General features: G+C 41.4%; 1 protein-coding gene across 2 annotated transcripts in view; it reads left to right on the top strand.

The window, feature by feature from the left end:
• Nucleotides 1-3,145: 3,145 nt before the first annotated feature.
• MASP1 (MBL associated serine protease 1) overlaps nucleotides 3,146-12,652 on the top strand; it is a 163,849-nt gene continuing 154,342 nt past the window's right edge. For both annotated transcript variants that reach the window (XM_044289609.1, XM_044289608.1), the window contains exon 1: nucleotides 3,146-3,283. In XM_044289609.1, coding sequence (XP_044145544.1) covers nucleotides 3,279-3,283 — 5 coding nt within the window. In that variant the 5' untranslated portion in view covers nucleotides 3,146-3,278. The remainder of the gene's footprint in view (nucleotides 3,284-12,652) is intronic.

The following is a 12,652-nucleotide window of genomic DNA, read 5'->3' as shown; positions in this document are numbered from 1 at the left end:
TGTGGCCTCCTCATCCTGCTGCCACCTCCACAATCTCTAGTTGTCGTGCCACTCTGTGGCTGCTGCCATCTCCACAATCTCTCATTATTGTGCTACTCTGTGGCCTCCTCATGCTGCAGACAACTCCACAATCTCTCGTTGTCATGCTACTCTGACCTCCTCATGCTGCTGCCACCTCAATAATCTCTCGTCATCGTGCCACTCTGTGGCTTCCTTATGCTACTGACACCTCCACAATATCTCATCATTGTGCTACTCTGTGGCCTCCTCATGCTGCTGCCACCCCTAAAATCGATCATTGTCATGGTACTCTGGCCTCCTCATGGTGCTGACACCTCCACACTTTGTCGTCATGCCACTCAGTAGCCTCCATATACAGCTGCCAACTCCAGACTCTGTCATTGTGCCACTTGGTGGCCTCCTCATACTGCTATAACCTCCAGACCCTGTCATTGGGCCACTCTGTGGTCTCCTAAGGCTGCTTCCACCTCACTACTATGTCATAGGTCCACTCTGTGGACTTCTCATGCTGTTCCCACCATCCCTACTTCATAACCATTTTAGCTTTCAGCCTGGCTGACATAATTTATTTGACCTTTCTTCTGATCTGTCAGAAGGAAGGAAAAATGAGACGCACAATGGATCCTGTCTGTGTAGCAGCTGTAAGGCCTGTATGGTTCCCATCAGAATTGGATTATGATTTGGTAGCCAAAAGCAGGAGTGGGTACAAAACACAGAAGACATGCAAATATTCCATTCACGTGTGATCTCTGTTTTAGATCCACTCCTGTTTATTTTTTTGCCTTTAGCAATACTGATGGATTATTGAGCAAATGCTGACCGAGTGAAGGCGTATGCTCCACAGACAGGATCCGTTTTTTGTTGGTTATTGTTCTGACAGTTTAGAAAAAGGGCGAATTAATGAGTGACGTCTACACAAACTTACTGCTGACACCCTCTGTACTCTGTCAGGGGGGCTCTACTTGTATAAGTGTTTATTAGAACAGGTTCTGTAGACATATATGTAGAATCAGCTGACAAAGGTGTAAAAGGGGTGCACTTCTTCTTGGCACTAACATCGACCTGTGAGGCTGAGTTATTTGGTCAGTTTTGGCCCCAAATAAGTGAAGTGTGCAGTGATTCTAAGAGTGACACCTGTCATCTGCATGTCATACAGACTCACAGTATTATTTCAAAGCAGACTCTCTATGCATGTTACTGCAAGACACAGTGTTCTACACCACTATAAAGGCTCTCTGCAGCCAGGAAATAGCCGTTTTTTTAACATAATTCGCCACAAATTTATTCAGTTCAAACCAAATTTTCCCCAAAAAATTTGTCGAACCGGCAAATAGATTTTTTTTATTTTATTTGCTCATCTCTAATGTAAACTATAAGGGGGGCATTTAACAAAACTGGTCTTAGGAAAGCTGGCTTAGTTTCCCAATCCCATTCTATGTTTCTTTATACAAAGCTCCTTTGGAAAATGAAATGATGCATCTGATTGTTTACTATGGGCAACAAAGCCAGTTTTCCTTAGCACCAGTTTTGATAAAAGCCCTCCTTTGTGTATTATAAACTGACATGTCAACGTCAATTTCTTAATGAAAATTTTCAATAATTAGTTGTTGTTTTTCTTTAAATACCAGAACCTAAGTGGAACCCTGGTGGATCTCATGAAAGTCAATGTGGTCTATCAGTCACTGTTTGGGATCAGGAAAATGAATCCAGCATAGCTTTATAACGGTGAGAAAGAGAAATTTAGGAATATTTGTTTATAGCCAATTCTACATCACTTACCGCTTGTTTGTATCCCTTTCTGCACAGAGGAGAAACACTGACGTACAGTTCTCATATATGAGGTGACAGGCCTTATATATGAGGTAAGATATGTGTCTCCTAGAATGGTGCAGGAAACTCCAGGTTTCACAGGTGGCCCATGTCCACGGTTCTCATTTAAAAAGTCAGCAACAATCCTCAGGTGTGAGAGGAATTGGGAAAGGAAGCCTGCAGAGGCTCTGTGTGGTCCCAGCAAGGAGGGCTGTGGGGCTACAAGACTGAGGAAGCCTGAATTTGGGGGGCCCAACGACGCCTGAGGAAAGAGGTGTCACCCGGTTAGAGTCGGGAGGACTCTTGGACCATATCCCCCCAAGGTATTGGTGTGGTAACAGCCATGAGGCTGCTGGACCGATTGGCTGAGTAAAGCCGGATCTCACCCCTTGTGTGAACTGTGTCTTAGAGGTGAATTAGGGAGACCTTTGTATTAGGTAGAGCCCAGACGGGCAGCTGTTTATTTTGATATTTGTGGTGCTGGTGCTGGACCCTTACCCAGTGACGTGATAACTAAAAAAGATCAGCTGTACTGCTTAAAGTGATACAATACAGCACTGTTTGAGCTTGAAAACCCCTTGTTTGATGAGAAGTCTGTGATTGCTGACCCCCTAAAAGAGAGAGCGATCCGTTACAATATATATACAGGTGAAACTCGAAAAATTAGAATATCGTGCAAAGTTAATTTATTTCAGTAATACAACTTAAAAGGTGAAACTAGCATATGAGATAGACTCGTTACATGCAAAGTTAGATATTTCAAGCCTTTATTTGTTATAATTTGGATGATTGTGGCTTATAGCTTATGAAACCCCAAAGTCACAATTCTGAGGTCCCCTTTGCTCAGGGGATATGGATTAATTAGCGGACTAGAGTGTGACACTTTGAGCCTAGAATATTGAACCTTTTCACAAAACTCTAATTTTAGGCTGCATTAATGAAACTTATTTGCATTTCATTTGCATTACTGAAATAAAAAAACTTTTGCACGATATTCAAATTTTTCGATTTTCACACACACATATATATATATATATATATATATATATATATATATATATATATTAAGGCTTATAATGCCGATAACTACTAAAAAGTCCAATTTCCTAATGTGGCTTCATAGACTTGGGAGGTCTGGAAAGTGTAATTATGTAATAAATGTAGCACTTTGGGAGTGCTCTAATGCAAATCACTTTTTTATCTTTCTTCTTCCCTTCCAACTTAAGTACTTATTTTAAAGTCCTGTCAGGCTTTTCTTTTTTTCTCCTACTGGGGAACAGTTACAGACCAGGAGGCGTGACCAGAGTACAGAATAGCAGCACTCATTTCCAGGCAAACAACACAGAAGCCGCACAACAAAGCTAGACCCAAGCAGAGCAGCAATTGGGACCAGGCACACACACATACACAAAGGAGATACAAGGCAGAGAACCGCACAGCCTGCCAACATGAGGTTAGTAAGAAAACTCACAAGGTGCAGGAGAAACATTGAGAAGTCATAACCTGGAGATGATTTATGATGAGTGTCTGACTGCTGGAGTGCGGCAATTGAAAGTTATAAAGAGTTTATTTAGAATCTGTTATACAGTAGCAATTGCTGCTTGTAGTTGTGTAGCACAGTTTGTCTGCTTGTTTAGCTAGCACGTGCCATTATATTATTGCTTCCTTCTATTATGCATCTAATCTATTGGTGAAAAGTTAAAAGAAAACCGACAATAACAATTTTCCTATAAAAGTAGGAGATTTATCAGCGATATAGTACAGTAGGTTTCTGAGTTATTTTACTGACATATTTTTCATATGTTCTCTATAATTAACAAATGGTAAAACGGACATGTGTAAAATAATATGATATCATGTGGAATGTGCACAATGCATATGTAAATCTAAGTAGGTTGCTGTAGTCTAAGTAGAATGTCTCACAAAAACGTAATGTAAATAAGTATTATTCAATATGCAAATGTAAAAGGCCACAGTATGGTTCCAGAAGCCACAGTAGTACTGTAGCCCATATACTAGGGCTACACAGTACTACTTTAGTTTATATAGAAAGACTTCAAAATAATACTACTACTACTAAAATAATAATATATTTTTTGATAAAGAAAATGTTGCACGAAAATAGTGATAATGATTTCTGAACATGGGGCATGTGCTTGAGCTATTTTTCGTGCTAGATCTATATTATGGGGGTCATTTATTAAACATAAATACTCCTAAATTAGGTGTATTTCTAGCACAGACTGCGGTGCAAAGGACTTGTACTTATATTTGTACTTTTGACATTTTAAAGAGAACCTGTCATGCCGAGCATGGTGTCAGAGCTGAAGGCAGCATTTTATAGAGCAGGAGGATCTGAGCAGATTGATATATAGTTTATGGGAAAAGATTCAGTAAAACTTGTAATTTATTCATGTAAATTCCTGAACATTCTGGACTTTGAAGTCAAGGAGGCGGTCCTATCAGTGACTGACAGCTATCTCTGTATACACAGTCATGGAGGAGGTCCTATCAGTGACTGACAGCTATCTCTGTATACACATAGAAGGAAGGATGTTAATCACTAGTAGGACCGCTTCCTTGACTAAAATGCCCAGAATGAGCAGGAATTTACATGTATCAATTACAAGTTATATAATGTTATGAGAAAAGATTCAGTATATTAATTTGCTCAGCTCCTCCTGCTCTATAACATGCTGGCTTCGGCTTTAACACCATGCTCCGTGTCACAGGTTCTCTTTAATGTTCACAGATTCTTAGATTTGGAACTATGGTATCTTCATTTGGCCCAACTTGTGGCAATGAAGATTTATCTTGCATTGCAGCTTCTGTTAAATTTCTCTCAAACAGGGGATGTGGAGCCTGATGTTGATGTTCCTCTATTTTTGGACTGTTTAGAGAAGATCAGGCAGTAGATGTTCCAAACATCAGTCATAGTCTAAAGCACCACAGTGTTCTGTTAAACACTCAGGTTGTACATTAGAGATTTTGATCAGGAGCACAGATGGTCATTTTTGTCTACAGGCCACAGACAGAGCAGGAACGTATCACAAAAAAGGAAGGTTCATTCCCGATTAATGATTCCTTGTTAGGCTACTTTCACACTTGCGTTCAGAGCGGATCCGTCTGGGGTCTGCCCAGACGGATCCGCTCATATAATGCAGATGATGGATCCGTTCAGAACGGATCCGTCTGCATTATATTGTAGTAAAAATTCTAAGTGTGAAAGTAGCTTCAGACGGATCCGTCCAGACTTTACATTGAAAGTTAATGGGGGACGGATCCGTTGGAAAATTGAGCCATATTGTGTCAAATTCAAACGGATCCGCCCCCATTGACTTACAGTGTAAGTCTGGACGGATCAGTTTGCCTCCGCACGGCCAGGCGGACACCCGAACGCTGCTCGTTCAGGTGTCCGCCTGCTGAGCGGAGACCAAACGCTGCCAGACTGATGCATTCTGAGCGGATCCACATCCACTCAGAATGCATTAGTGCTGGACGGATGATCACTGCTGTTTGGGGATGAACAATCTGTACTACAATGATTTTTACTCCTACAGTTTCCTTGCCTGGTAGCAGCATATGTGCTCCAGAGAACCTATGATTTTTACCTTTATTTTTTAGGCGTGGTCTAACCAGATCAGGGGCATGGCTTAGTGGGACCTGTGGGCGGGGTTTTTTAGTTTGTCTTTTGAGAGTGGAAACATTGTGGCAGGGGTCGTGTCTGGGCTCCTTCCTGCAATAGTGACGCCCCTCTGGGCACCTTACTGGCTCATTTGCATACCAAATAAACTGGATTATAAAAACATCTATTGCTGGCACATCTTGAAATAAGGTACTAAGTGCTATTAGGCCATGGCTTTACTTCAATAGCGATTATCCTAGTGACAATTTCCTGTAAAGCTCACCTACAGCAGTGAAGAAAAATGGCTGGGTTGTTATGGAAACCTGTTGTAAAGCTGTGTGTGTGTGTCTGTGGAGACTGGCCTGCGAGCTTCAATTCGCTGATAAGGGTCACGAGACCAAGCTTCTATTAGCTAATGCATTTTTTGGGGAATATCTCAGGAACCGTACACCCTAGACGGCTGAGACCTGGTCTAAAACCTTCCCGGACACCTGATGTACCTGTGTGCCAAATTTCATGATTGTAAATGCGACGGTGCGGATTCCTTTAGCGGACATACATACATACATACACACACACACACACACACACACACACACACATACACTCAGCTTTATACAGTCCTGATCAAAAGTTTAAGACCACTTGAAAAATTGCAAAAAATCATATTTAGCATGGCTGGATCTTAACAAGGTTCCAAGTAGAGCTTCAACATGCAACAAGAAGAAATGTGAGTGCGATAAAACATTTTTTGAGCATTCAATTTAATTGAAAACAACGAATAAACTGAAACAGGCTGTTTTTCAGCTGATCAAAAGTTTAGGACCACACCTCCAAAAAAAAACTAAACCCCCCCAATACAGAAATCCAACTTCCAAACATAAACTCAGTAATGAGTAGCTCCGCCATTATTGTTTATCACTTCAGAAATTTGTTTCGGCATGCTTGATGCAAGCGTTTCCATGAGGTGAGTGGGAACATTTCTCCAAGTGGTGAAGACGGCCGCACAAAGGCCATCTACTGTCTGGAACTGTTGTCCATTTTTGTAAACTTCCCTTGCCATCCATCCCCAAAGGTTCTCAATTGGAACACGCAGGAAGGGCCAAAAGAGTGATGTTATTCTCCTGGAAGAAGTCCCTTGTCCTGCGGGCATTGTGTACTGTAGCGTTGTCCTGCTGAAAAACCCAGTCGTTACCACACAGATGAGGGCCCTCAGTCATGAGGAATGCTGTCTGCAACATTTGGACATAGCCAGCAGCCGTTTGACGCCCCTGCACTTCCTGAAGCTCCATTGTTCCACTGAAGGAAAAAGCACCCCAGACCATTATGGCGCACCCTCCACTGTGGCGCGTAGAAAACATCTCAGGTGGGATCTGCTCGTCATGCCAGTAACGTTGGAAACCATCAGGACCATCAAGGTTACATTTTTTCTCATCAGAGAATAAAACTTTCTTCCACCTTTGAATGTCCCATGTTTGGTGCTCTCTTGCAAAGTCCAAACGAGCAGTTCTGTGGCGTTCAAGGAGACAAGGTCTTTGAAGACGTTTTTTGTTTTTGAAGCCCTTCAGTCTTAATTGCCATCTGATGGTTATGGGGCTGCAGTCAGCACCAGTAAGGGCCTTAATTTGGGTCGATGATCGTCCAGTGTCTTGACGGACAGACAATTGGATCCTCCTGCTCAGTGCTGATGACATTATTTTGGGTCTTCCACTTAACTTTTTTGTTCCATAACCCTCAGGATCATTTAAGAAATTCCAAATGACTGTCTTACTGTGTCCCACCTCAGAAGTGATGGCGTGCTGTGAAAGACCCTGCTTATGCAGTTCAACAACCCGACCACGTTCAAAAAGGGAGAGTTTTTTTGCCTTTGCCATCACAACGTGTGACTACCTGACGGAAAATGACAATGAATCCACATCTTTGCACAGATTTGGCCTTTTAAAGGCATGTGGTCCTAAACTTTTGATCAGCTGAAAAACAGCCTGTTTCAGTTTATTTGTTGTTTTCATTAAATTGAATGCTCAAAAAATGTTTTGTCTCTCTCTCATTTCTTTTTGTTGCATGTTGAAGCTCTACTTGGAACCTTGTTAAGATCCAGTCATGCTAAATATGATTTTTTGCCATTTTTCAAGTGGTTTTAAACTTTTGATCAGGACTGTATATTAGATGTGCAAGTGGTGAGCATAGTGTGTCGTGAGGCCATATCCACTCACCCTCCTAGGCAGCTAAGGAAGTGGTGGCAACCAGTCCTACTCACAAGCTAGGACAGGTTGGTGGCGTCCATTTTATTACATTCCTGGAGAATCCTTTTAATTTGTATATTTCTTCACTTCGTGTTCAGTGAGTTTTTCTTGATGTGTATGTCAGTTATTGAGGCTTTTAAACCATTGATTTACAATAAATGTACTTTGGCCTCTGGGTAGAAAACATTTCTGATTCTCCTATAGTGCAGGTAAGGAAACATTAACCTTTTTAATATAACTTTTTTAATGTGTTCAAGGAAAACAAAAGTATTTTCATTCATGATTGTTTTTTAGTTACATCCAAAATCTTACAACTGTCGCACCAGTCTGAATGCATTCATTTACACAATATGAGCCTCTCAGTGAGACCCTGGCTCCGGGTCACTACAAATGCAATTGACTACTTAGCTGTGACCCGGCAAAGTCCTGCAACAGTTACAGTTCAGTAAAACTGAATGGGAAATGTAACAATTGCAATTCCTTCCTATTGGAGCACAACTCAAAGGGGGTAAATTTGTGTGAATTCAAAGATGACATTTCTATGTAGTCAGGGACTTTCAGTTCATTTCAATTTAAGTTTGAGAAAGGAAAACTGTATAAAACCTGTGTGTTTTTGTGACAACATGTGGAAGCATAAGTCACTAATATTTATACTTGCGGTCCCACTCTTGTGCCTTTTTTAAGCAGTGAAATTATTGTTTGCCTGCAGGATGTTTCTCATGCTGCCGCTCTTCTATACGGTCATGGCTCCAAAACTGGCCTTTTAGACTTTCTTAAACACATGTAAAGAATGCTGTGTGTTTTTATACCATTATAAAATCTCCATTAAGTACAAATGCTATTCAATTATTTTTAAAGCAGTTTAAAAAAAAAATATTATTACTTCTGTTTCTGGGGGGGGGGAAGCATGTGGGGGTTGGAGGAAGCCATACAATACTAAATAAAAAAAAACTACATAGTCACCTGATAAATCTTCCTTCATTCCAGCACAACCCACTCAGGTGGGCCCCATCATTCTTTGCATGCTGTGCTACAACAATGATGTGTCCAACTATCCTGATAATTCTGCATTTACACTACCGTAGTCCCAATAGCTGCCTGCTCATCAGTGAGGCATGCAGCAATCACTTCCACTGTATGAGGATGGATGAGCAAAGGCTACTGCCATCACTCATCCTCATAAAGATTCATTGTTTCTGAACAGCAGATTGCTGTTCACACAGCACTGTCTGCTGCCCAGAAGCAATGATTAATGTGTTGCACCAATGATATTTCAACAAGCATTTTCTAATTTATTGGGTGATCGTGAAGAGAGTTACATGGGCTTATTATCGGTAACAAGCTGTCACGGCCTCGGTGTTGTGCGCCGTGACACTTTAGCTGTGCATGCTGGTTGCCAGGGGCAACACGTTGTTGTCGCAGCATGTATGTGCTTTGCTGCCCTTCTCCTGGTTCATCCCCTGTTTGGTGTCTTTGGGGTTAACCATCTGGCTGGGTGTGGCCACTGGGTTCATATTGCCTGTGGCTTGAAGGCTGGAGTTAGTTGTCCTCCAGCCTTGGTGTGTGCTGGAGTTTCTCCTGTCCTGGTTATGTCATCGGTCCAGCTTGAGGGCCACCTAGTTGGAGATCAATGTCACCTTGATGTCTCCCCTTTGTTCCGCCGTTTTGGTACCCTTCCTTTCATGTCTCTTTGTTTGGTGTGGGTTTATGTAATGGTGTGTTTTAATGTCTAGTTTGTTGTTACATGTCTTGTCTGTAGTCCAGCATGTTTTCTAGACATGTCCCCTGTGTTGTGTACCTCTAGAAGGGGGGTCTCAGGGTTCCCCAGAGGGGGAACCACAAGTCAGTGTGCAGCTCTTCCGGGGGCCGATATGCATCCTGTTCACATGGGGGTCCGGTTGCCATTGTCGTGGCAGGTAAGTGCTTGTTGTTTGTTGGCTCTTGCCTGCTGATTTAGTAGTGGTGCACTGTCCGTTCCTTCTCTGGCAGCTAGGTCAGTGAGACTCCTGTTCATCTGTGTCTGGGATAAGCAGGTTGTCTCATCCCCTTTCTCTATTTGAGGGATAATCAGGGCAATTCAGGGTCCTAGGTTTCCTGGGTATGAGCCGTCCTACCATCCAGGTCTGCTCATACGATGAGAAGTTAGGGCAAGGATTAGGGCTCTGTGATCCCGGCATCTAGGCCTAGTTGCTTTCCCATCTGCTCCTCATTATATGGTGGGGAGTTTTCCCCCACTTCCCACCGTGACATTCATATTAATGTCCGTTCCCAATAATTGTCCCAAAAATTGGGCTTGTGTAAACCAAACTTAACCCCAATGCAAATCATTGGCCCCAGCAGTTTACATTATGAGATAACTGAGAACAGTGGTTGGCTGCAGGTCATGTGGGTATATGGGCACATCATTGCTACAGCACATTAAACATAGACTGATTGGGATCAACAGAGTGGTAGTGCTAGAAGGGTGAGAGCATTACTCTGGGGTTTAAAAGGTTTAAAATTTTTACTGATCTCAGAAAAACCCTTAAAGTTCTATTAAGAAGCCTATTTAGAGAGTTTTCTAAAATAAAATGACAAACCTCACTTTATTTTGTATGTCTTCTTCTTTACAGATAGTCTTAAGTATGATAGTATGACATCAGTTATAACATTTTCATATATTTGTGCAACACTTTTGTATCTCCGAACAAATAAAGGTTAGTTTATTATAGTCCAATTAGAAAGTAGAACACAGCAAAAACAAACAACACATCTCGTTGCTTGTATTCCAAGGATAATGTAAGATTGCAGGTATTGAGTCGTGTGATGTAACAGTGATTGATGTTATACTGTCTTCATATTGATTTTCCTTTTGCTTAATTTAATATTCCTCTCTTTGAAAATCTCAATAAAAATATTATCACCAAAGAAAATAATAAACCTAAAATATATACTTTACATTGTACATCTGAAATAACAAGCATAAGATGCGCAGATTCTTCCAAGTTACTGTTATTGAGTGGATATGAGAAAACATAAATGCACACATTTTGCTTTGTTTGAGAAGATGATTGCAAATAATTGCAGCCCTGCACTGAAGTAATTTCTTTCATAAATCTCCCCAAACCTTTCTGGCACCAAAACATTATGTCAATAAAGGTAAAGTAAGTATTTTAGAGTTAGCAACAATACTATATACACCAATCAGCCATAACATTAAAACCAATAATAGTGATCATCTCACGGTGGCTCAGTGGTTAGCGCTGGTGCCTTGCAGCACTGGTGTCCTATGTTCTAAGCTAACCAAGGACAACTTCTGCATGGAGTTTGTATGTTCTCCCTGTGTTTGTGTGGGTTTCCTCTAGGTACTCCAGTTTCCTCCCACACTCATAAGACATACATATGAGAAACTTAGATTGTGAGCCCCATTGGGGATAGCTTGATGTTAATGTGTATAAAGTGCTGTGGAATATAGCACTTTATACAAGTGCTATACATAAATAAATAACCTTATGAAACTGATATCAGTGAAGGGGTGGGATATTCTAGGCAGCAAGTGAATATTTAGTTCTGCAAGATATTGTGTTGAAAACAGGAAAATGGTCAAGCACATGGATCTAAGCAACTTTGACAAAGAACAAATTGTAATGGCAAGATAGCTAGATGACGAGAAGTTTTTGGTATTTAGTGGTTAGTACTAGAGATGAGTGAAGTTTTGAAAAATTTGATTAGAAGGCTTTGCTGAATTTCTCCAAGAAATTTGCTTTATTCCAAATTAATTCATCAAGAAGCACGTTAAATCAGCTATTTCCCGGCCTGAAGTTAAACTTCAGGGAGAGTGAATCTCGGTGTACATCACTGTGCATTGCAGCTACTTGCACAGCTAGTCCTTTCTGGTATTGAAACAGTTACTGTGACAGGTAGGTACAGTATATAGACATGTGCATCGTCGTGGAGGCTACCAACAGTCCTAGCTAATCCCTAACTAAACTAAAAGAAAAGCATACAGCAGCCTTCAGTAAAGAAAAAAAAACACTGTGCATCCCTGCAGGAGCTGTGTCCTAATGACTCTTTAGTGGAACAATAGAAGGACATGGAGGCAGTGCCAATAAAGAAGTGGAGACATTTTTTTTTCTTTTAAGCCATGTTGTAGCAGTGCAAACACATGCTTTTGAATCACTTCTGTTAGCTGTAGAATGACTTTTGTCACTATTAGCCCCGGTTTGCAATTCACTTATTTGTTTAGTTACAGGTCAAAAACACAGTATAAGGCATCAAAATAGTGGTCCAGTTACAGAGTACGAAGGATGGAAACAGCACAAGGTTTTACAAAAGTTGCCCAGTCACAGAGTGGGGAAGGGGGGCAACAGCAGTGGCCGTAACAGCACAAGATGGTGGCAGTAGGAGAAGATGGCAGCAGAGGCAGCAAGCAAGTGGCATTAGGCAGGTGGCAGTATCAGAAAGGTGGCAGCAGCATGTGGGCAGAGGTAACAGGCTATTTTTCACAATGTTATGGTGTGGAAGCACACTGCAGAATGATGTACAGTAGTCTGATGCCGAAGACACCAATGTGTGGAAATCCTGGCTGATTCACTCCTGATTCATCTCTATAAAGATTAATCTCTCAACATTTTGTGTTGAAAAGTGAGTTCTCTTTGGGGTAACTATGCCCCCCACTATACTAAACACCCAGGGCCGGCTCCATGTTCATGTAGGCCCTTGGGCGATAAAGTCTCAGTGGGCCCCATTGTGGCATTTTGCACTGCGCTTACAGCAATGAAACTGCATGTTTTATAGATTAAATACCTTACACAGTACCATATTATGGGTGATCTTGTTTTCCCGGGCTTCCTACTTTCACTTTGTGACATGTGTAGCTGCCATCTTAGGAAAAAATTCTTTGTTACCTTGAAGTGTGAGGAAATTCGGATTCGTAGCAAATTACATTTTAAGATTCATATTTTCCTAAATTTCG

This window comes from Bufo gargarizans, chromosome 4 (assembly GCF_014858855.1).
Source record: "Bufo gargarizans isolate SCDJY-AF-19 chromosome 4, ASM1485885v1, whole genome shotgun sequence".
Lineage (NCBI taxonomy): Eukaryota > Metazoa > Chordata > Amphibia > Anura > Bufonidae > Bufo > Bufo gargarizans.
This window is presented reverse-complemented; position numbering and strand designations above follow the sequence as displayed.